The following is a 22,074-nucleotide window of genomic DNA, read 5'->3' as shown; positions in this document are numbered from 1 at the left end:
CTACAAGTGCACAGCACAGCACTGTATGGGCTACTGCAGGGAAAGTTAACGTTCCAGCCAGACCCAGTACAACAACACAGCTGGAAAGATCTCTTTACAAATGTGCCTGAGTGACAGTACAGGCTGTGGCAGGGCAGGGTCTGAAGCATCTGCTTCATCCTTGCCTACAGGCATGACCAATGCCACAAAGTAGTCATTTGTAGCAGCCAAATAAACATTTAGGTACCATTAACCAGTCTTTTTAAATACGGGAAGGTTGGGTGAGCACAAGGAATCTTGAAAAAAACTTCTGAAAAATGCAATAGGAAGAAACAGGTCACGGGGAAAGTATGGGAAGGAAGGGGAAGAGTTATTAACCAGTGTTTATGGAAAGGATCTCCAGAGCGATGGTGGAGAAACAGGCAGTGCACGTGGAAAACAGCCACCTGCAGTTACACTGCACTTTTAACTTCAACAGGTTCCAAGATGTACCAAATGAGACAGAGCTCACAAGGTCCTCTCTAGAGAATGCCCAGGGACAGCCCAAGCTGGTGCTGTTCAGGGAATGGGACAAGCCTGCTGCAGCCAAGCAAGGTGGCTAGTGGCACTCCCTGCGTGGGACCTGGCCCTCTTGCAGAGATTTCCAGCTCCTACAGAAAGAAAGAAAGATGGCTTATCCTAACATTTCTAGATCACATAATTATACACAGGCTTCAGGGTTATATGGCAGGGCTATTTGCTACCATATGCATTACCAATGCATAGCATCAGGGGATGCTGTTTTTTTTTCAGAAATGGCTAAGTGCTGTTATAACACAGGTAATAATGATAAAAATAGCAGCAATACAATGACACCTGCACCAGCACACTACAACAAAGCTAACTGCAAAGCCTAAATGCTGAAGAGCACTAAATGGTCCTCTCATAGCTCTTGTCACAGATATCTTTACACAGGGTGGGTGGGTTTTGCTCCATATTTCATCTCCAACAACATGCCATGAAGTTGCAAATGGCATTCCTGAGCATGCCAAAATGCCTATGCAGTACAGATAAACACTGAAATGATTATATAAATCTATTTTCAGCTTTCATCTAAATATTTAGGATGTCTCCTCTTATCTCTGTTACTTATTACTTTTATATTGTGAAACCAATTGTGAAAGATGACAAATATAGGATGGCAGGAACAATCAGGCTATGGAATTCTCTCTTGGGACAGAGCCGTGTTCTCATGCGGTGCCTTTTTTTCCCCCCCCTTCCTTTTACCTTTTATTTTTATGATTAGACAACCACTGTTTAGCCACCTCAGGGAAATGCAAGGTGAATTAGGAGAATATTGCCAAGGTTATCATGGAAAAGTTTAATCCCTCCTCAGTGGAAACCAGTTAATAGCTACGGCTAGACTGAAGTATGGACCTCTGTTGGGAATCCCAGTGAAGGTCAAAGGCAGAGAGGAAAAAAGCTGCATGGAGATCTTAGACAGTCATAAGCAGACAGATGTTCCTAGGCTTTAATGGGCAGTCTTGGCTCCAGGCATTTCTTGGCAGAGTTGTTTAGTTTTAGTATTTTTCCTTGTAGTGCAAGGTATGGCTCTGGTTAGCTGGCTCTGGTTAGTTAACTGCTGATGATTTTTCCATCTAAATAATAGTTTGACAATGAAGAAACCAGTTCATAATCTGTGACATGATGGATTAGGTCATGGGGAATGTTGTGCAGTTGTAATCATGAAGAACAAAAAATAAATAAAAATAATAATTCTGGTTTAAATGAGAACCAGTTTTACAAGTTTAAACAGCAAATCTGATGAAGCTCCTATTGCAAGTTCTACCACTCCATCTTATGTTTTTATTGTCATGGACAATAAACAGAAGGAAAATGACAGGAAATAGACTTTTTCTTGACAAATTATATTTCCAAATCAGCCTGGTGGGGATTATGCCCCTAATTTGGAAACTCTTTTGAGTTCACCAGTGCTGAGAATTTTTTCTTGACAATCTGCTGTGCTTAAGTGAAATAAGTTACATTGGGAAAATAGGCTCAGCAAACATCTTCTTCTCAGAAGGGAAAGAGGCTACAAATCCAACTGTTATCAGACTGTGAAATCAGTGACTTTCAGTGGACAACTGCAAAAAAGCCCCATCAAAAATTCTGAAGACTTTTAACCCTTGTTTGCTGGGACACAGCTTCCTTACTGCAATAGCTACCACATCGCTTGCCGGAGAAGAATTTTGTTATTTGACAGGCATGTAGCAACCCTGACGTAGCCAGGGACTGAATTCAGTCTCTTCCTATGTTTCAAAGTGTCTAATTTCTGGGTGTCACAACTCGTCTGATATAATGTGATATTGTGAATGGGAATGTTTCCATAGGATAAGCTCTCATTTTAGACTGCTTTTCATTAGAATAGCACAGACCCTGGTCTCAGTGAAGGAAATGGAAATGTCTAGGTGTCTTAAGTATGAGCAAACCTTGGATCTCAATCTAATACAAGTCAATAAAAAAATTAAGAGCCTCACATTGGCAGGTTATACAAATTCCCTGCTCCCTCTGTGTTCTCTGTTGATTCTCTTTTATTTTTGGAGGCTATGAATTATGTTTCTTTGAAGCTCTTTTTTAGCACATCAGAATCCCATCCATTGTTGGTTGGTACAGTAAAGCTCACCCTTTTCCAGAACCAAGTGTGAAACCTGCTTTTTGATAAATATCTGCTGGTGCAGGAGCTCTGGGCTTGCTCCCAAGCTAAATTCATTTATATTGCAGCAAAACACCTGCCTCTGTGCCATCACAAATGCAGCTCCCTACTGTAAAGTACAATTCAGTCTTTCAGACAAGATTCAGATTCACGGAATCACAGAATCATCTAGGTTGGAAGAGACCTCCAAGATCACCTAGTCCAACCTCTGACCTAACACTAACAAGTCCTCCACTAAACCATATCACCAAGCTCTACATCTAAACGTCTTTTAAAGACCTCCAGGGACAATGACTCAACCACTTCCCTGGGCAGCCCATTCCAGTGCCTATCAACCCTTTCGGTAAAGAAGTTCTTCCAAATATCCAACCTAAAACTCCCCTGGTGCAACTTTAGCCCATTCCCCCTCGTCCTGTCACCAGGCACATGGGAGAACAGACCAACCCCCACCTCACTACAGCCTCCTTTAAGGTATCTGTAGAGAGCAATAAGGTCGCCCCTGAGCCTCCTCTTCTCCAGGCTGAACAAACCCAGCTCCCTCAGCCACTCCTTGTAGGACTTGTTCTCCAGATCCCTCACCAGCTTTGTTGCCCTTCTCTAGACTCTCTCAAGCACCTCCATGTCCTTCTTATAGTGAGGAGCCCAAAACTGAACACAGTACTCGAGGTGCGACCTCACCAGAGCCGAGTACAGGGGGACAATCACTTCCCTAGACCTGCTGGCCACACTGTTTCTAATACAAGCCAGGATGCTGTTGGCCTTCTTGGCCACCTGAGCACACTGCTGGCTCATATTCAGACAACTATCAACCATCACTCCCAGGTCCTTCTCTGCCAGGCAGCTTTCTAACCACTCATCTCCCAGCCTGTAGCGCTGCTTGGGGTTGTTGTGCCCCAGGTGCAGGACCCGGCACTTGGCCTTGTTGAACTTCATACAGTTGGCCTCAACCCATCGGTCCAGCCTATCCAGATCCTCCTGCAGAGCCTTCCTACCCTCGAGCAGATCAACACTTGCACCTAACTCCATTTAACTCCATTCACCACAACTCTATGGGCCCGGCTACCTAGCCAGTTTTTAACCCAACGAAGCGTACACCAGTCCAAGCCAAGAGCAGCCAGTTTCTTGAGGAGAATGTTGTGGGGAATGGTGTCAAAAGCCTTACTGAAGTCAAGGTAGACCACATCCACAGCCTTTCCCTCATCCACCCAGCGTGTCACTTTGTCATAGAAGGAGATCAGGTTCCTCAAGCAGGACCTGCCTTTCATAAACCCATGCTGACTGGGCCTGATCACCTGGTTGCCCTGCAAGTGCCACGTGATGACACTCAAGATAATCTGCTCCATGAGCTTCCTTTTCACGGAGGTCAAACTGACAGGCCTATAGTTCCCTGGGTCTACCTTCCGGCCCTTCTTGTAGATGGGTGTCACGTTTGCTAGCCGCCAGTCAACTGGGACCTCCCCTGGTAGCCAGGACTGCTGATAAATGATGGAAAGCGGCTTGGCCAGCTCTTCTGCCAGTTCTCTCAGTACCCTCAGGTGGATCCCATCTGGCCCTATCGACTTGAGCACATCCAAGTGCCATAGCAGGTCGCCAACCATTTCTTCATGGATAGTGAGGGCCACAGTCTGCTCCCCATCCCCTTCCGCCATCTCAGGGTACTGGGTATCTAGAGAACAACTGGTCTTGCCGCTAAAGCCTGAGGCAAAGAATTCCTTTCCCTAACACTGCAGGAGAGGAACAGATGTCGTTAACATCCAAAAGAGCTTCCTCCCTTCCTATATAACCAGCTTGCATTTGCAAGTCATGTGTCCTCAAACTCTTCAGAGTCACAATTGGCTAGGGTTTGTTTTCATGACACCAATCCCTCCCACACTTTTGTACACTTTGTGGACCAGAGTGAAGACTGCTCAGTACCGTGGCTGTACTCCCAAAGGCTGGGCAATGATAATCACCCCAAGACATCAGATCCCAGTAGGAGGGATGCCTACTTTTCCAACAGGCATTGCAATTGCTACTGTTGCAGAACACAATGGCCAGATTTTTGGAGGATTTTTGGTCCAAACAAGGATAAATATGCAAAGGCAAGAGAAATATTTATGAAAATTCTGGGTAACAACTCAAATACTTCTAAAAGGTTTCAGCTTAACACATGACCAAAATGGGATGTGACTGCAAAAAGCCAAATAAGTTAGTGACTCAAACATAGTTGTTGGAAACAGCAAGTCCCTCTGTTCAGCATTAAAATTAAAATGCAGTAAGGTAAAATAGAATAAAATGGAGCTTACCTGAAGAGGACAAAGAATCGTAAGTGCTTCTGTCCTTCCTATTTGTCCTGAAGGGCTGAATGTCTTTTTCCCTGTAAGTTCCAAACCCTTCAAAGCTTCTTCTTTTATTCCCACTTGCATAATTGTCCCGTTTCTCACTTGAGGAATTCATTTCACCAAACGTGTCCAGAGACTCTGATCTTACATTACTCTCAGTATTACCAGAGTATCTTTTTGTGCAAGAGTCAATGGGATCATTGCTTGAGTCACTTTTTTCTTTACTCTGTGTCCACTGCTGGGCATCAGAAAATGATAACGTAGACAGTGTATCCACTTCGAAATTACTTTTTGAGCCTTTGTGCCCAGTTTCACAATGCTGGTGATTCTGCTTCTCCTTATGCTTGCTTTTCTCATTGAGCAAGGACAGATCTTTATCTGAGCCACTTAGCCTTTCATTGATCGCATGGCTGGAGAAGCCAGTGGACTTGCTATCAAAGATATCATTCAGACCTTCATGCATCCCCAATATCCACTCATCCTTATGCTTGTGCTTATGTTTGTGTTTCCTTTTGTGAAGTCGGCCACTTGAAAAGCTTGTTCCTCCAACCTTTGGAGGGACCAAAGAGGACTGCATGTCTCCAAGGCCCATTCCCACAGATGTTTGTAAGTGCACTGCATGTTTTGTTTTATGCTTGGCAGTGGTGGACATCTTCATATGAGAGCTCACATGGAATTGGGGTGGGGGCACAGTAGGTCTCATAAATGGGGAAGCTGCTCCGAGTGTGTGAGACAGGTACAAAGGAGCTGGATACTGACCATAGTAACCAAGATTCATCATAGGCATTGATGTGTAAGGCATTCCATAGGGTGCATAGTAACTCCCACTGGGAATAGGGTAACCAAACCCTTGTAAAAAAGGCACCTTTGTCATGGTGTCATTGGTTTTGGCAGGTCTACCACGCTTCTTCTTAGATTTCATGTCAGAGGTCCTGTGAAGATAGAGCAATGGGTCATACTGGATATATGGCACAGGACAGTAGTGATCAAAATTAATCCTGAAGATGCTGGGATATGGATTTTCATGATAAAATGTGTAACTTCGATGGGAAATCCTGAACACTTGAAACTTATTGATGAGTTCCTCAAGGTCTGCCAGAAACTGGAGGTCATCTCTATTCTGCAGGCTTTTCCTTTTCCTCTTGTGCTTTGGCTTTTTAATGCTCTCATGAGAGAGAAAGTTATCCGCAATTAGATGCTTCTGCCGGTGACCATGCCTGTTCTTTGTGCTGGTGTCAGATGGGATAGCCTCTGGATTGTCCAGGCTGCAGAAATCAAAGGAGTATCTCCGGCGAGATTCTGAACTTTTCTCAGCTTGGTCAGAAGTGCTGTTGTTGTCTGTACCTATTCCACTGTCGCTTGGTATGGTTTCCTCGCTGTGAGACTCACTCACTGGTGATAGCGTGACTTCTTTCAGAGAACCTATTTCACAGAGGTGGGAAGGTGAATTAGCCATTAACCTGGGTGGAGACAGCTTCCAAGTTCCACTGAGCATTCCTTTCTGGGTTTTTGTAGGAAGAGCACTGATAGGTTGAAGATTTGGCATAGTTTTTAACTCTGAAAAATTTGTTTCAGTACTTGCAGGGCTAAGGTTGCCATTAGTCCCCACTAACTGTGTCGAAAGCTGATGAATAGTTGCTGGTGACGATGCCACAAGTGATTGCAAGTTGGAAGGCACTGCTGGGTTTTCTGGCTGGCTAGGAACAGGCCTTGAGTGCTTGATGGCTGTCTTAGGTTCTTCTGGTTGAGGCTGCAGCTCTGCTCTTGGCTTCCTGCCCCGTTTTTTACCAATGTAGATAGTCCCCCTCTTGCTGACATTGATCTGCTTCCCTAGCCTGGCATCAATGGTTGTTGGCTCAGCACTAGATGGTGGCTGGACTTTTGCTTTCAGAGCTATGCTGCTGGAACAGGAGGACAAGATCTGATTGAGAATATTCTTCCTCTTGAGGGTCTTCATCTTGTTAATGGTCTTGATAGTCTTCTTATCCAAGACCCCAAGCTTCCCAACCTTTTTGTGAAACTTGAGTTCACCGATGGACTTGTCTTCTCCTGGGATCATCTGGGCTAACTTGGCCAGATTCCGTCTCCTCTTCCTTTTCTTTGTTCCTGGAAATTCATGATTGATTGGACTCACTGGGCTGGTAGAGGTTCCCTCATGAATGGTTTCAACAGTGAGCAAAGGCTGTTTCTTTGGTCGTCCTCTTTTTTTCTTGACAGGTGTGATCACAGTAAGACTGTCTGTATTGGTATACAGAGGGCTGGATGGTGTGATGGGATAGGCTGAAGGAGGCTCCACCATCAGCTTCTCAGATGCTGTCATGGAAATCTCCTGAAGGATAGATTTAGGTTTGCTGCAGGTCCATCGCCTCTTAGCTGCAAGTTTGGGGTGCTGGACCTCAGATAATTTGCTAGCTGTGGGAAGATTGGTGGATAGGAGAGTGGATGTCACAGTTACAGATTTTCTGAGTCTGGTGACACTGTTGAGGGAAGCTTTGTCAGTAAGCACACTGCTGTCAACAGCTACTAAGGGGGACTCATTTTCAATCACTTTCCCTGGCTTTGTGGCTCGAAGATCTTTTTTACTCCCCTCTGACTGAAAACTAGTCCTGTTTGCTACTTCACTGCTCATAGCAAGTGCAGAAGGCAGGCTTTTCTCCTGGATAGTTTTCTCCATGGAAGATTTTGTAGATTGCCTTTTTTTCCTTTTGTGGCCAGATGTATCTGCTGTCAGAGACTTTATTGGGATAGCAATTTGTACATGACTAGTGTCACTTTCACAACTGCTAGCAGAAGTGGGATTCTGCATCGAGGGTGATGCATCCAACACAGTGTCCATCGAGTAAGACTCCTTTTTTCCTTCCATGCTGTCATGGGATTTACTATCAAATGCTTTCTGAGCACTCTTCACCCATTCAATGTCTGCAGTTTGGATGGTTTGACTTATCAAGTCCTTTTTGCTGGACTTCTTCTTTGTACTCCCAGCAGGCTGATCGGGGGCCTCCAGCTGCACTCCTCCCTCTTGATTACCAAGAGGCAACAGCCCATTGCACTCAGAAGCGCTGCTTGGCTGGGCAGACACACTAATGTTGTTGGGTGATGGGACTGTACTGCATATGGCAAGCTCTTTGCTGCTGGCCGACAGCTGCCCCCATGTGCTACTGGCACAGGACTTCTTTGCTTGGGATTTGCTGAAGGAAACTCCTGGCTCTGGAGTGGTGACCTTGGTGGAACTAACTGCTTCTAGACTGGGTTCTGTGTTGATGAAGCAACTTTGAGAAGTGGATACAGTGTCTGAGCTTGCTAACCAGTCAAGATGGTGCTGGTTGCTACTTTTCTGATGTTGCTTTGATTTTAAGGTGTCACCAGTGATGTCTTGTTGGAGGCCTGGATCATAGTGCAGAGCAGAATGTTTTTGTGGCCTGTCATATACCTGGAAGGTAGAAGAAAAAAATAGGAAAAAAGTTAGTTTATCAGTCCAGTCATAACCACTGGCTGCAGCTCTTTCATTGTACAGTGAATAACAGCTCCTCTAAGCTGAGGTCCTCATAAGGGTTAGGAGCCTTTATAAAATACTTCAGTCAAATTTGTTTTTAGATTCATGCACTGTAAACAAGTTTTGTTTTCCCATTCTAAAAACAATAGAAATACTTCTAGAAATAGAAACAATAGAAATACTTCTATAAATGCTAATTTGCTGAGGAAACATCTTCTATTGATTTTTAATTTAAAAAACAAGTAAAATATTCCTTTTCAATGGATGAATGGTGTAACTCGGCCTCCTGGTGAGAATCACTTTTTCCTTAAACATAATCCCTTGCAGAACTTGATGATCAGAATTAAGCCCATTGTAAACAACAAGAATGCAGAATTATCTAGGAAGTTACAACAAGAGGAAAACCCATGAGTTCACTTCCCCATGAAGCCAAAATCTGCAAAAATATACTTGCTTTAATTTTCACTTAGAAGTCATCCCCACAAAATCAGTGCTTAAAAGCGAGAAGCATAGCATCAAGTGTGTTGGGTATGCTTGTTAGGTTCAAGATTTGCATTATTCTTTTTCAATTTTAATAATCTGCTATTTGCATTGTTGGTAAGAGATATTTTCAATATGATTTCTAATCCAACAGAAGCCTTTCAAACTGCAGGGGTAACTGTAAGGGCAGAATTACACCGAAAACTTATAGAGTAAAAGAAAGTCTGCATTTTTTCTTGGTAGGTATCCTTCAGATAAAAAAAATTATACTTGTTACATCTGTAACTTTTTCTAAAATGTCTTAAAATAAACAAATAAACCTACATTTTACTTTCCATAACTGACCTCTTCTAGTCATTTGTTTTCTCCTGTGACATTTAGGTGCTATATTTTCTAAAGTTCTGGACCAAACTGTGCAACTGATTTTGTACACCTAGTACTACAAACAAACTGTTCTTAGCAAACTGTAATGACACCATTCTGAATTCCAAATAAATGATGAGAGACTTAAAATAAATGCGTAACCAATGAAAGAACAATAGAAAGTAATTGCTTAGCATCTCATGTTCCTGCAAACACGCTGTTACAATTAAGTTTCTATCAGCTGCCCTACATTAGATCCCTGCTTGGGGTGTTTGCCAGAGACTTTGGGGTCAGCATAACAGGGCTCTGAGGTCCTTCAGACTTAGTTTTCTGGGAAACAATGTGTCCCTAGTTTTGGGCAACTCTGGAGGAATTTGAAAGTTGCTATACAGTTGAAGCCCACAGTACTTTATTTAGTGACCAATAAACATGCATGTTATCATCAAATTGATAATGTGATATTCTTAGTGTGCATATAAAAATGGGCATGTGGCCTTTCTGGAATAGGCAGCAATGATGAAGCTGTTCTAGTCCATCATCTGAGGAGTAATCGGGGACTCTTAAATCCTGTGGATAGCTCAGCTGTCATTCATATGGACCAGCTATGCTTGGGGATAGCAGAGACTTCCAGGAATTGTGGAGTGAGAAAATGAAAGCACACAGCTGCGGTGGAGCTGCAGATGTCGCAAGCAAGTGATACTGTTTTTTTTCAGCCTGAGAAAAAAGACAAAAGCATAAACAGACCTGTAGTGGGTTTACGTGGCAAGGTTTTGGTAGCAGGGGGACATAGGGGTGGCTTCTGTGAGAAGAATCCAGAAGCTGTCCCATGTAAGGTAAGGGCCCCGCTGCTGGCCAGAGCCAGGCCAGTAAGTGATGTTGTTTGCGCCTCTGTGGGAGCATATTTAAGACAGGGGAAATACTGCTGCGGTAGAGCATCTGGGAGAGAGAGAGAGGAGTGAGAAACAGCCTTGCAGGTGCCAATGTCAGTGAAGAAGGAGGGGGAGAAGTGCTCCAGGCGCTGGAGCAGAAGTCCCCTGTGGCCTGTGGTGAGGACCATGGTGAAGCAGGATGTCCCCCTGCAGCCCATGGAGTACCACGGTGGATCAGGGTTCTACGCTGCAGCCTGTGAAGGAGACCACAGTGGAGCAGGTGGACCTGCACTGATGGAGGCTGCGGCCTGTGGAGGACCCTTGCTGGAGCAGATTCCGGGCCAGATCTGTAGCCCGTGGAGAGGAGACCACGCAGGAGCAGGTGACCTGGCAGGAGCTGCTGCCTGTGGGGGACCCAGGTTGGAGCAGCATGCTCCTGATGGATGGACCCTGTGGTACGGACCCATATCTGGAGCAGTTCTGGAAGAGCTATTGCTTGTGGGAAGCCCACGCCAGATCAGTTCAGGAAGGACTACATCCTGTGGGAGGGACCCCACAGTGCAGGGGCAGAGTGACCGAGAAGGAGCGGCAGAGACGAGGTGCTGTAGACTGACCATAACCCCCATTCTTCCGTTCCCCTGCACCAGTCGGGGGGAGGATGTGGAAGAGGGTGGATGGGGGGGGAAGGTGCTTTTGGTTTCTTTTCTTTGTTTCTCACTTCTCTAGCTTGTTAGTAATAGGCAATAAATCTTACTATCTCCCTACTCTGAGTCTGTTTTGCCTGTCACGATAATTGTTGAGCGATCTCCCCATCCTTATCTCAACCCTTGAGTCCTTTGTGTCGTATTTTCTCCCCCTTCCCCTTTAAAAAGGGGAAGTGAGAGAGCGGCTGTGGTGGAACTTGGCTGCCCAACCGAGTAAAACCACCACAAGACCTCAGGGAATGAATCAGTTCATCCTCCTCGCAGTGGCCTCCCACGCATGAGCCACACAGCGCACAGTGGCCCAGGGCCACGCGGCTCCTGAAGCACGATACCAATGTCTGCCTTGGTAAAATACGAGAGAAAATGCAGTCCACCCACTTCCACATCCTCGGGATGAGGTTTAATAGCTTGCTGTGCCTCACAGAAAACATCCTTTCTCCAATGTACCATGATTTCTGACTTGGAAAAAGCCTGGAAATGGGCAGCAGAGGCCTCTCCTGGCCTGCACCGAGGCAGGACTAGATTGCTTCTGCGGAGATCCCAGCCTTGTGGCTGCCATCAAAACAACTCCTTCCCCTCACGTTATTTCCAAAATGCAAAGCTGCAAAACTATATGACCTGAAGAATTTCATTTGTAAGAGAGGCTTACAGCAGTGAGTGAAAACATCACAAGCTGGCAACACCTTGGTCCCTCCGAGCACACTGTACACACAGAGATCTCTGGTTTAAAAGAAGCATTACTCTCTGATCTATGTTTAAAGGCAGTTAATAAGGGCTCAGAACTGAGAGGCCAGTTGTATATCAGAGATGAGTGCTGATATATCAGTTGGCTCCTCCAGCATCATTTCCTTGTCCTGCACATTAAAAAATGCTTATGCAACTTCCAACATATCCCTAATGATAGCCTTGTCATCACTGCAGCACCACAGGCCACCACAACATCCATCGTACAACTCATGAGAAAGATATGCCCCTGTCATCAAAGGTGCCAATTCTAGAGGCATTTAACCACACTGATAATCACTCCAAATTCAACAGGGCTTCAAAACAATAACTAGTCTATGGGATCAGGGGACTTCATTTCCTAAGCAGGATGTCAAAATTACATATCTGCTGAAGCACATAACAGTCCACTGGGTCTCTATGCTACTTCTTCCAGTATAAGGTTTCCTATTTGCTCTCCGCTGCCAGACATATCCACGTCATCCCAAAATAATTCTTCTGCAGCATGGTAACCAGAGATCATGCGGCTGCAGCAGCTTGTGTTTCACTGGCTGGAATGAATAGTGGGGACTGTCTACTTAAAAGCATGGGCAATTTGGTTGAAAGTAATGCAGCAAAATCTCTTTTAATCATTGTGTGTCTGTCCTGGTTTCAGTTAGGACAGAGTTAATTTTCCTCCTAGTAGCTGGTAAGGTGCTATGTTTTGGATTAGGATGAGAAGAGTGCTGATAAGAGGATGATAAGAGTCCTGAAAAGCAAGTCTTATGGTGACATGGCACCCCAGAAAGAATAGAGTCAGACAATGGGACTCATTTCCGAAACAACCTTATAGACACTTGGGCCAAAGAACATGGTATTGAGTGGGTGTATCACATCCCCTATCATGCACCAGCCTCCGGGAAAGTTGAACGATACAATAGACTGTTAAAGACTACATTGAAAGCAATGGGCGCTGGGACATTCAAAAATTGGGATACTCATTTGGCAAAGGCCACCTGGTTAGTCAACACTAGGGGATCTGCCAACCGAGTTGGACCTGCCCAATCCAACCTGTTACGTACTGTAGAAGGGGATAAAGTTCCTGTAGTTCACGCAAGAAATATGCTGGGTAAAACAGTCTGGGCTACTCCTGCCTCAGGAAAAGGTAAACCCATTTGTGGGATTGCTTTTGCTCAGGGACCTGGATGCACTTGGTGGGTAATACAAAAAAATGGGGAGGTCCAGTGTGTACCTCAAGGAGATTTAATACTGGGTGAGAGTAGCCCATGAGTTGAATTGTATCATGTTAATTACTATATAATACTGTATGTCATCACTACCATGATTGCTATATACCATAGATGAAAATGGTGATTAATTAGAATGTATGGGAAAGAGTGTAACCTGAGCATGACATAAATGGTATGGAATAAGGGGTGGATAGATGTCCTGGTTTCAGTTAGGACAGAGTTAATTTCCCTCCTAGTAGCTGGTTGGGTGCTATGTTTTGGATTAGGATGAGAAGAGTGCTGATAACACACTGATTTTCCAATTGTTGCAGAGCAGTGCTTACACCAAACCAAGGACTTTTCAGCTTCTCACCCTGTCCTGCCAGTGGGCAGGAAAGGGGTGCAGCAGGAGCTGGGAGGGGGCAGACCCAGGACAGCTGACCCAAACTGGCCAAAGGGGTATTCCATCCCATCTGACGTCATGCTAAACAATATATAGGGGTGACTAGCTGCTCAGGGATAGGCTGGGCATCAGTCAGCAGGTGGTGAGCAATTGCATTGTGCATCACTTGTTTTGTACACATTATTAGTAGTAGTACTATTACCATTATTATTATTATTTTCCTGTCTTAATAGACTGTCTTTATCTCAACCCACAGGCTTCACTTTCCCATTTCTCTCCCCCATCCCAGAGAGGGAGGGGGAAGGAGGAGTGAACAGCTGTGTGGTGTTTAGCTGCCAACCAGGTTAAACCACAACAGCGTCTTCCTAGGTTGCTATCTGATCCCATTGGTCCTAACATTTAAGCTTCAACTTGCCCTGCTGGGTAAGCACCTCCCTAAGAGACAAATAAGCCCCAGTTCAGCATACTTAACTCCTGAGGTGCTATCAGAAGATACCAGAAGCCTGTATCTCGCTGCCTTTCACATAAATTTGTTATTTTATTCAGTTGGGAAAATGTAATATACTACAGCTCTATAGGTCTTGACAAGGGGCAGTTGACTTGAACAGAGTTTCTATGGAAGCAGAACTGAGACCAGCACCAAGAATAGCAGGCCTTTTCAAGAAAGGAAAGATTTACCTTCATTTACTTTATTTGTTTATAATACCCTAAAATTACTTCAGGCTTCATGCCTGACTGGATTTGTAGCTTGCCCCTTTTTTTTAAGAGATATATTCTTCAGCACCTAGCCGTTCTGGACTGAGACCCTGCTCTGTTGTCTGTTAGTAGAAGTGTAACTTAACTGTGTTATTTTATCACTTCTCACCAAACTTGAATAACTTTTATCTTGACATTCAGTTTACAGGAAGTGCTCAGTGAGTAATAATCCCCTCTTTTCTTAACAAAAAGAAAAACCACCACACACACACAGAAGCTAACAGTTTTTTTTTTAAAGGAGTTTGAGCAACATAATCCAGTACATGCAAAGCTGTAGACTAAAAAAAGAAAAAAAAAAAAAGCATGAATCCTCTTATCATTAGTGAAATGGTTTTAGTAACAAGCTCATGAGTTTCATTCCTCAAGCTTAGGCAATTGTAGGTAGGCCTACAAGCAGGATACATCCCATTTACCAGCAGTTGAAGTTCACTGGCCAGAGAACAGAGGAGATGGCACTCTGTGTTTTCACCTGCCTTGTCAGACCTGTGCATCCCCACACTTGCAGATGCTTACTCCTCCTTACAGTTTTATTCTAGCATGCAGTCCTTGCACATGAAAAGGATAAGCGTATTATGTCAGTCCCCTGACAAATAGCACCCTACTCTGCAAGCAGTACCCAAATGCAAAATTCATCCCTTCAGGATGCTTTTAATTTAACTACTAGATGTCTCACTCTGCCTCCCCATTCCCTCTAAGCTTCTCTCCCAATTTATACCCTGTTTCCAGCCCCAAGGTAGGATGAAATACCATAATCACAGAATCACAGAATTTCTAGGTTGGAAGAGACCTCAAGATCATCGAGTCCAACCTCTGACCTAACGCTAGCAGTCCCCACTAAACCATATCCCTAAGCTCTACATCTAAACGTCTTTTAAAGACCTCCAGGGATGGTGACTCCACCACTTCCCTGGGCAGCCTGTTCCAATGCCTCACAACCCTTTCAGTAAAGAAGTTCTTCCTAACATCTAACCTAAAACTCCCCTGGCTCAACTTAAGCCCATTCCCCCTCGTCCTGTCACCAGGCACGTGGGAGAACAGACCAACCCCCACCTCGCTACAGCCTCCCTTGAGGTACCTATAGAGAGCGATAAGGTCGCCCCTGAGCCTCCTCTTCTCCAAATAATCAGACCAAGCGCTTAATAAAATAACAATAAAAACTCAAGCTAATCTATAGAAAAAATAAAATAGCTAAAAAAAAAAAAAAAAAAAAAGAGAAACCCACCACTTCAAAAAAATCCAGTTGCTTATAGGGTTGCGGTATACTCATGATCTAAATACATCTTTATTCCAGAGGTAATCCCAACCCCCCCCAAATCAAGAAGTTGGCTTGCAAATCAAAGCTAATACTAGAACACCCCCCTCTTTAAATCATTTGCAGATCCATCTGTGTAATGGCACTTCAACTGTAATTCCCTAATAAGAGACTTTATCTGGAGAGATAAGCAGCTGGCTCCCATGTCACTAATTGCTGTGATTTTGTCTGCTGTGATTTTAAAACATCTGCACCATTGTGCTCTTCATTTTCATATTCTAATCACCCTGAAACTTGAAAAAGGTACATCTTTGATTGTTTCTTTGGGTTAATTAGTACACAGTCTCCTTGTAGAGACAATTTAAAGACAGTCAGAACCTCAATCAGCAAGTTTGTTTTAAAAATTAATAAAATTTGGAGCATCTGTGGGGATTGTCATCCACAGTGACACATCAGAGCATGCTCCGGAGACATACCATCTTTTGTTATCTTCTTCATAGACTGGAAATAAAATTAAAAAAAAAAAAAAAAAAAAAAAAAGAAGAGGAAAGGCTTTCCTAAATGAATAATATCATTCAGAATCAGAGTCTTGGGAAGCGTTTACTTTTATCTCAGGGCCACCCCTGCCTCTCCAGCAAGCAAGAATCTCAGTGAAACATTGCTCAATAACTCTGTGTGATCTAGAAACCTGTAAGGCATTTTTGGTAGCAAATTGGGCAACAAGGAGCTGACATCTCATTGGAAATCAATGGGGTGAGGCTGTGAGTGCTTCAATGTGTAGGCATGTGTTCTGCTTGTCACCTGGGTTGGCTAGATGCTGGGACACAAGGTTGTTTCCAAGCTATGCAGAGAAGGGTATGTAGTGGGTTTACGTGGCAAGGTTTTGGTAGCAGGGAGCCATAGGGGTGGTTTCTGTGAGAAAGATCTAGAAGCTGCCCCATGTTTGGGAAGGGCCCCATTGTTTTCCAGATCCGAGCCAATAAGCGATGTTGTTTTGCGCCTCTGTGAGAGCATATTTAAGACAGGGAAAAAACGCTGCGCCACACAGCAGCCGGGAGAGTCAAGGGAGTGGGAGAACAGCCTTGCACCAAGGTCAGTGTAGAAGGAGGGGGAGAGGTGCTCCAGGCGCCGGAGCAGAAGTCCCCTGCGGCCTGTGGTGAGGACCATGGTGAAGCAGGATGTCCCCCTGCAGCCCATGGAGTACCACGGTGGAGCAGGGTTCCACGCTGCAGCCCGTGGAGGAGACCACGGTGGAGCAGGTGGCCCTGCACCGACAGAGGCTGCCGCCTGTGGAAGACCCCTGCCGGAGCAGATTCCGGGCCGGACCTGTAGCCCGTGGAGAGGAGACCACGCAGGAGCAGGTGATCTGGCAGGAGCTGCTGCCCGTAGGGGAGCCAGGTTGGAGCAGTTTTCTCCTGAGGGATGGACCCCGTGGTACGGACCCATATCTGGAGCAGTTCTGGAAGAGCTGCTGCCTGTGGGAAGCCCACGCCGGATCAGTTCATTAAGGACTGCATCCCGTGGGTGGGACCCCACAGCACAGGGGACGAGAGTGACCGAGAAGGAGCGGCAGAGAAGAAGTGCTGTAGACTGACCATAACCCCCATTCCCCGTTCCCCTGCGCCGCTCGGGGGGAGGAGGTGGAAAAGGGTGGATGGGGGGGGAAGGTGCTTTTGTTTTTTTTTTTTCCTTTGTTTTCTCACTTCTCTCGCTTGTTAGTTGTAGGCAATAAATCTTACTATCTCCTTATGCCGAGTCTGTTTTGCCCGTTACAATAATTATTGCGTGATTTTCTCGTCCTTATCTCAATCCTTGAGCCCTTTTCACATATTTTCTCCCCATTCCTCTTTGAGGAGGGGGAGTGAGAGAGCGGCTGTGGTGGAGCTCGGCTGCCCACTCGAGCGGAACCACGACAGGGTATTTAGCTCAGGCACAGCACTCTGCTAAGGTAGCTGTACTGTATGCAAACTGGACCTTTCTTGCACCTAGCTAGCTTAGCTTAGTTTAGAGCAAAGGTAGGTAGGGTCTAGTGAAAGGTCAGGCTGAGATTTTCAAGACTGAGTAAATTAATTTGGTTGCACTGGGGATAAGTTGCAAATGTCATGGGCACCTGTTTTCTGAAACAAACAAACAGAGTCTGCTTTTGTCCTTTACATGGAGTTCTAAAAAACAGGAGGAACTTCAGGTAAGCTGCTCCTCTTAAAAAGCTTTCTCTTCAGTTTCGGCTTCCTAGACATGTATGAAAACATCTTACTGGAAAATGAAACTATTTGAGAGGAGGAAAAAAATGGAGATATTCTTCTCCAATGCATGAATAAATAATCCTAGCTCAGTTCATACTTTCACTCAAAACTGAAACTGAGCATTTCCTCCTATGTCCCAATGGGACAGCTGAAAACTGCTCACTTGAGCCCATAATTTGAACTCCAGGTTAGAGATATTTCTCATCTTCTGGTGAGCGCACTGAGCCTTTCTGGGGTAGCATTACTTTGTAAATAAAAGATGGTAAGTGTAGGAGACTCTAGATTCAGGAGAACTTAACTCTGGCATGATGACTTATCGCTTGAGCAGTCATTGTGATCAATTTATGGCAGGGGACTCTGATCAAGTCAGGCCAGTTTGTAATAGCAAGTGTCTGAAGTGGTTTCAGGAAGTCCTTTAGGTCCTTGGTGATTCTAACCAGCGAGGAAGTATCACAAACTGGTGTAGAAGGGCAAACAGCAGTAGTGTCTTGTAAGATACTTCACTGAAGGTAGTTCAAAACTGATGCAGGGGTTTTAATTCCTATTGACACATTTTCCATTCATATTTCAACAGGCGCTAACCTGAAATTCATCATTATCGTCCCAAAGAAAGGGGATTTCTCAGAGCAGTGTGTCAAATTCATTGCTCCTAGAGTTCACTCCTTCCCCGAAACCCTGAGCCTTCAACAGTGCAAAGCTCAAACACCACCACACTCACAGGAGCGAGGATCATTCATCAGAAATTGACAGAGAGACAGGAATTAACACAAAGCTGCAGGGGGACTACTTGAGAGCAAGACAGAGCATGAAGTAGGAGTGAATTAATTAAAAGTAAAGCATCACCTGTTTGTGCCCATTTCACTGAACACAAACATCACTGACTGTGGTGCAAGTCAGCACAAAACAGGAGCAGCTTTGCTGAAGCTGCCGGGGGTCCTTCCAGATTTGCACTGCCATTGTCACACAGCTCTGTCTTCCCTGAGATATCTGTAATCATATCAATACAGAGAAGGTGAAGTTCTGTGGAAATGATGGTCCCGTTATTTGCTGCTGTGCCATAGGCACCTTGTTGTTCATGCTGTGGGCATCGTCAAGATGAATGAATAAAAATATCAATAAAACAGATAGTGTTGCAAAGGCTTTTGCATTATGTATCCTTAAGGAAAAGATAAAGCAACACACAGAGATTACTGAATACTCCAAAGATGCTCACACAGTTGCAAATCCTATCTTTTCATGCATTCCTGCTAAAGCATCATGATTTGCTAAATAACTTGCAAATTTCACAGTTATTCCAAATTAATTTTGCTACTGCTTTGAACTGGATGATTTGCACACTATTTCAGTCTTCAGCTGAATTTAAGACACTTCCAATTTCCAAACCCAGGGACTGAGGATTTTTGGGGGGAAAATTGCAACAGCATGGTTAATTTATAAAGGTAGGATTTGGATCTGCAGGCTGATCCACTCCTTACTCACGGGATAGGCCCATCTCTACACATATTTTCTTTATCAAATGTTTAAACAATTCTGCTCTTTTCAGGGCTTTGTATTAAGCACCAAGTTTGGGAAAACTCTAAACAGTGGTATTTTTCTGTCATCTCCAACAAAGAGCACACCACCACTGACATAACAATGCAGTTTAAATATTGTGTATAAGCATAACACAGGTTGCCACCCCAGTTTAGGCAGAGAGAACAATTGGGAGAACAGCTAAGGTGGACTACAATGTAACGAATACAGTTTTGACAAGATAACCCTGGTTTGGTCCTTGCTTGGCCTCATGCCAATGCAGAGTTTTAAGTGAGCATTTCAACTGAACATTATGTCCACGAAGCCAGGGCTCACGGTGAAAAATGCCTTGCTAAGCTGCTTTGCTTTCATTTGTCCAAAAGCCTTGTTAAATTAACTTAATAGCATCAGTGATATAAAAGCTTTATTTTTATATACAAGAAATATATATGTATATATTTTAGATTTTATATATTTATATTTTGCTATATAAAATGTGTTTCCATCCCTTCGGAAGTGCCATAGCCACCTACTCATACCTAGTTTTCTACCTCAGTCTGCTCTTCCCTTCAAGCCTTTGAGGGCAATGTAAACCTCTACAGTGACTTGGCCAAAATCAAACAGCAGAAGGATCCCAGGATAGATGGTGCCCTGTTGGCCCTGTGGAAACACGAGCAGTAAGAAGTATTCATCACTGAAAGGTCTGTGGTGGTGTCCAGGACGATAATGCTTCAGCATGTCTCAGCTTACTAGATTGGAAATAAGGATGTGAGCAGCTGTGCGCTGCCCGGGTCCTGCACCTGGGACGGGGAAACCCTGGCTGCATGTACAGACTGGGCGATGAGACGCTGGAGAGCAGCCTAGAAGAGAGGGATCTGGGGGTCGTGATAGACAGCAAGTTGAATATGAGCCAGCAGTGTGCCCTGGCAGCCAGGAGGGCCAATCGTATCCTGGGGTGCATCAAGAACGGCATCGCTAGTAGGTCAAGGGAGGTGATTGTCCCGCTCTACTCTGCGCTGGTGCGGCCTCACCTCGAGTACTGTGTGCAGTTCTGGGCACCACAGTATAAAAAGGACATGAAACTGTTGGAAAGTGTCCAGAGGAGGGCTACGAAGATGGTGAAAGGCCTGGAGGGGAAGACGTACGAAGAACGGCTGAGGTCACTGGGCCTGTTCAGCCTGGAGAAGAGGAGGCTGAGGGGAGACCTCATCGCAGTCTACAACTTCCTCGTAAGGGGTTGTCAAGAGGCAGGAGACCTTTTCTCCATTAACACTAGTGACAGGACCCGCGGGAACGGGGTTAAGCTGAGGCAGGGGAAATTTAGGCTGGACGTCAGGAGGGGGTTCTTCACAGAGAGGGTGGTTGCACACTGGAACAGGCTCCCCAGGGAAGTGGTCACTGCACCGAGCCTGTCTGAATTTAAGAAGAGATTGGACTGTGAACTTAGGCACATGGTCTGAACTTTTGGGTAGACCTGTGCGGTGTCGAGAGTTGGACTTGATGATCCTTAAGGGTCCCTTCCAACTCAGGATATTCTATGATTCTATGATTCTATGATTCTAATTTTCTGCTATATTTGTTTTAAAGTCTGCAGTGCTTAGTTTGCATGGAAAGATTTCTTTTATCCTTCATTTTTTATAGGAATTGCAGTTTTACCCTGAATACTTTTTATTTATTTATTTCCAAGGGGTGGGGGAATTATAGATGGCTTTTCCATTGAGGCCAGTGCTTCTTTCCACTAGAGTTAAATAATTTGATTATAAATTGAGTCCAAATGACACAAATGTTTTGGTGGCAATGTTAGGGTGATGATGAGCAACACCATACATGTATGTTTTGGAGGGTATTGCTGTGCTTTTTCACATCAACACGCATCTCTGCTTTGATTTTCATCTCTCAGCTCTCCTTCTTCCCCTCCCTCCCCAGCTATGGCAAAATCACCTTTACTAATAAATCTCCAGCTTGAATAGCAGGTTTTATTTAGTGTGCTGTAAAAACAGTCATTTCTCTGATCATAAAAGGGGCTCAACTGAACCACATCATTTTGCTGAAGTGAGTTTTCTGGTGGAGCGATTCTCCCTTCTAAAGGCCACAGTTCCCCACTACCAGTATTTATGTACCAAAATGAAATGCAAATTTCTGTATTTTATTAAGTGTGAATCTCCAGTGGAAACCCATTTGGGAGCTGAACCAAAGATTTAATTGTCCCTTGATTTTATACTTTCAAGACTTTCTTAGCTGTTTTCACAACAGCTCCAGACTAACTACGCTTTTATTGAGGTATAGCAGCATTCTTTAAAGGCTCTGGCCAAGCGTAGATTTGGTTTCTACAAATATAAATCAACAGCAGCACAGGCTGAAAAAAAAGAGAGGGCAGAGAACAGTGGTCTAGAAAAGAGGCTTGCAAGGCACCCCAAGCATGACTTTGTGCTTAAATGGCCTCCCAAACTTCTCTGGCACCTCCCCTAAGAAATCAGGGATAAAATTCAGCCCATTGAGTCCTCAGCCTTTCATCCAGGAGTTTGAATGGACAAGTGGAAAGTCTTTTAATGCAGATTCAGCATCCAGAACAGCAAAGCTTGTAGCTCTCGCGACTCAGGGTTTGCCTTATCATAGAATCATAGAATGGCTTGGGTTGGAAGGGACCTTAAAGACCACCCAGCTCCAACCCCCCTGCCATGAGCAGGGATGCCACCCACTAGATCAGGTTGCCCAGGGCCTCATCCAGCCTGGCCTTGAACACCTCCAGGGATGGGACATCTACAGCTTCTCTGGGCAGCCTGTGCTAGTGACTCACCACCCTCTGAGTGATTAATTTTCTTCTAACCTCTAATCTAAATCTACCTCCTTTAGTTTAAAACCATTCCCCCTTGTCCTGTCATTATCTGCCTGAGCAACACTATCTTGTGCAGAAGACCTGGGCTGCAGAAACCCTTCAATTCTTGAACCTATAAAAAATGTAGTGATTTCTCTTTACATGCTCTGTTTAAGAGTGGAGCTGTTAAGATTAAACAGAGTGATGGTATGGTACCGCCAGCACTTCAGAACATTGCTCTTTTAATTGCCCTTGTTCTAC

At 44.6% G+C, this 22,074-nt stretch overlaps 1 protein-coding gene across 1 annotated transcript in view; it reads right to left on the bottom strand.

Moving 5' to 3' along the window:
• Positions 1-22,074, bottom strand: part of LOC309889446 (SET-binding protein-like) — a gene marked incomplete at both ends in the record, with an annotated part of 396,027 nt that overhangs the window by 138,369 nt on the left and 235,584 nt on the right. The window contains one exon of the mRNA XM_082782296.1: positions 4,957-8,422. Coding sequence (XP_082638422.1) covers positions 4,957-8,422 — 3,466 coding nt within the window. The remainder of the gene's footprint in view (positions 1-4,956; positions 8,423-22,074) is intronic.

This window comes from Aythya marila (genome assembly GCF_965140915.1).
Source record: "Aythya marila genome assembly, chromosome: W".
Classification (NCBI taxonomy): domain Eukaryota; kingdom Metazoa; phylum Chordata; class Aves; order Anseriformes; family Anatidae; genus Aythya; species Aythya marila.
Note: the sequence above shows the minus strand (reverse complement) of the source record. Positions and strands in the feature narration are given on the sequence as shown.